Raw genomic sequence first — 3,137 nt, forward strand, 5'->3', positions numbered from 1 at the left:
TTTATGTTGTCGTTGTAGTTGATGTGTTGGTTTATGAAACAGTTGCTTAGGTTTGTGTGGTTGCCACTGTGTGTCATGCAATTGTTCTTTATGTTCTTTTTTTGTTTGCTTCTCTCTTCGCGGATGTTTTTGTGGACATTGTTTAATGCGGCTTTGTGATTGCTGTGAAAATGAATGTTCAGGCCAAGATTATTAGATCTGACATGGTTGTTGTTGTTGATACTGTTGTTGATGATGTTGTTGTTGTTGTTGTTGATGTTGTTGTTGTTGCTGGTGTTGTTACTGTTGTTGTTGTTGATTTTGTTGTTGTTGCTGCTGTTGTTGCTGTGGTCTTTATTATTGTAGACAAAATAATCATTGTTATCTTTCGTTGTTACAAATTTATTAAATCTTTTCCTTCTGCTTACTATGTCGTGCATTTTCGTGTTTCTGTTTGTTACGTTGTTGTTGTTGTTGATATTGTTGTTGTTGTTTGCTTTTGTTTCCTGTTTAAAATTGTTGTTGATAATGTTGTTGCAGATGTTGTTGTTGTCAATTTCGCCGTTGTTGTTGATATGCATGTCAGCAATGTTGCTTGTTTTTAAGTTGTTGTTGTCTTTGCTGTTGTTGATGTCGTTGTTGATATTGTTGATGCCGTTGTTGTTGTTGTTGTTGTTGTTGTTGTGGTGACACCAATCTGATTGCATGTACATGTTCTCTATTGAGGCTGATTAATAAGTGATGAAGGTTTTTTTTGAAGACGTCATTAATCAAGCGTTAATGTGAGTTGTTTTGGCTGGCAATCTCGACAGATATTTATGAGAGANAAGGGAAATAATAAAATAAATAACCGTGAGTTAGAACAACAAATTGAAAAACTAAATTAAAAAAATTAAAAGAATAACTTTACAGTTTATTAGATTCCACTAACATTTATTTACAACATTTTAACACGAAGCGGCAGTCATAGCTCAGTTGGTAGAAGCGTTGTATGACTGCAAGGTGATCCAAGTTCGGCGCGGCTACCAGATTCAAAGGAAGTGAAAATTTAGAACAGACAAAAATTTTGGTACTTACATTTAGAAATATTTTATTTATAATAAAAATAAAATAACTTGTTCAGCAATCAAACGTTCCACTATCTGATCTTCCTGGTCATTATTCTCATCCCATTATTCATCATCATTATCATCATCTCCACCATCACTATTATCATCATCTTCATCCTTATCATCATCATCTTCCTCTTCATCCTCATCATCATCATTTTCTTCTCCACCACCATCCTCATCGTCATCATCTTCATCACCGGTTTGTTATTTTCAAACAAATTTTCTCTAATGCGAACATTTGTTTTATTGAGTTTTCGGGCAGTTTATATTCTCGCAATAAATTGAAGGACCGACAACGAATCAAACTTCTTGGCAAACACTAGAACTTGAAATTATAAATTAACCACCACCGTCAAATTCACACACTTTTTCTCATCTTGAAATGTAAAAATTCGTGAAATTTGAATTGAATAAATCAAAGAAATAATTTGATTTGATAAAAGGCCAGGCGAAATTCAATTATAAAAATTGCAATCCAAAGGATGGGGGGAACAATGCTGGAAAATTAGATCAATTCGGCTGCCTTTCATGCTGCCCGTCTGAGCACTAATTCAAATCTTCTTTAAAAAATTGCTCGTACAAAAAAAATTTTGAACATTTATTGTACATGATAAATATGAAGTATTAAAATGATGATGATGATGATGATGATGATGATAATTATGATGGTAGTGGTGATGATGACGAGGCTGATGATGATGGTGATGATGATGGTGGTGATGATGATGATAGGGAAAATGATGATGATTCATGACCGTAATCACTTTTACATCGTTCTCTTCTTCAGCATTATCAGGATATTGATCTCCATCATCATCGATCATCATCGAAGAAATCATTTTCATCATCATCCACCTCATCATCAAAGAAATCATTTTCATCATCATCCACCCACCCCACTTTCATTGTCTAGATATTCATTTTCATCCCAAACCCATTATCTAGATATTCATCTTCATCATCACCCACTCCACCCCGCCCCTCCCCACTCCCACAGCATTCATCTTCATCATCATTATTAAATGCACCTCCATAAATCAGCGTTGTTTTCTTACTCAGCCAGTGGAAGCCACCACAATGATGATGCTGATAACATCGCCCATAATAATTGTAGAAAAAGATGGTAAAAATTATATAGATAATTTTTTTTTAATTCGTTCGGATGTTTGTACAAACAGCATCAAACATCGTTTTTATTACTACTTACTAATAAGAGTAACTCCTCTATTGCTTAACAGTAACTTTAGCGTTACTAATGATAACTGTACATTTAAGAATGTGTACAATCACTTCGTTAGCTCGTGGTATTAAACAATGTGTACAATAACATTAATGCTAACTGTACTTTCAACAATGTGTACAACAACATTAATGATAACTGTACTTTCAACAATGTGTACAGCAAAATTAATGCTAACTGTACTTTCAACAATGTGTACAACAACATTAATGCTAACTGTACTTTCAACAATGTGTACAACAACATTAAGGAGTCGTTTTTTTCATCGAGTGAATGTACCCTTTAACGGTGTAGCTAGCAATCTTCTTGGTTACTTTCAACGCTCTACTAGGCATCCAGGTTCGTTCCTAGCAACAAAAATGGTTTCATGTGAAAAAATAACACGTTCCTGATGTGTTCACTCGTTCTTTTACTTACTACTTCTTCTTCAATTAGTGATTTTTTCAATATTTCTCCATCACTTGATCAATCATTTGTCATCCATTCATCTTCCGCACATCCATCCATCCATTCATCCATTAATTCATTCATTCACTTTGTCATTCACTCATTCATGCGCTTACGCATTATTAACGTTAATCTCTGATTGATCCGTTTATTTACGTGCGAATTATTCCCATTCAAACTCCTCCATCATTCCATCCGTTCTGACGTCACAACGCATGCACAATATCTCAGAAGTTGGTGCTTTTGTTTGCTGTTCTGTGTGGTGTGGTGGGGTGTGATAAGTGGGTGGGTGATGATGATGACAATGTGTGGGTGGGTGGTAAAATTATGATGATGAGGTGTGGGATATATTACGATAA

At 34.8% G+C, this 3,137-nt stretch overlaps 1 protein-coding gene across 1 annotated transcript; it reads right to left on the reverse strand.

Annotated features, from left to right (window-relative positions):
• Window positions 1–203: 203 nt before the first annotated feature.
• Window positions 204–692, reverse strand: HELRODRAFT_184405 (hypothetical protein; the record flags this gene model as incomplete). Its single annotated transcript, XM_009025280.1, has 1 exon — window positions 204–692. A coding segment is annotated over one exon (489 nt), but the record flags the coding sequence as incomplete, so codon positions are not given.
• Window positions 693–3,137: the final 2,445 nt, after the last annotated feature.

Source organism: Helobdella robusta (assembly GCF_000326865.2).
Source record: "Helobdella robusta unplaced genomic scaffold HELROscaffold_404, whole genome shotgun sequence".
In the NCBI taxonomy this organism is placed as follows: Eukaryota; Metazoa; Annelida; class Clitellata; order Rhynchobdellida; family Glossiphoniidae; genus Helobdella; species Helobdella robusta.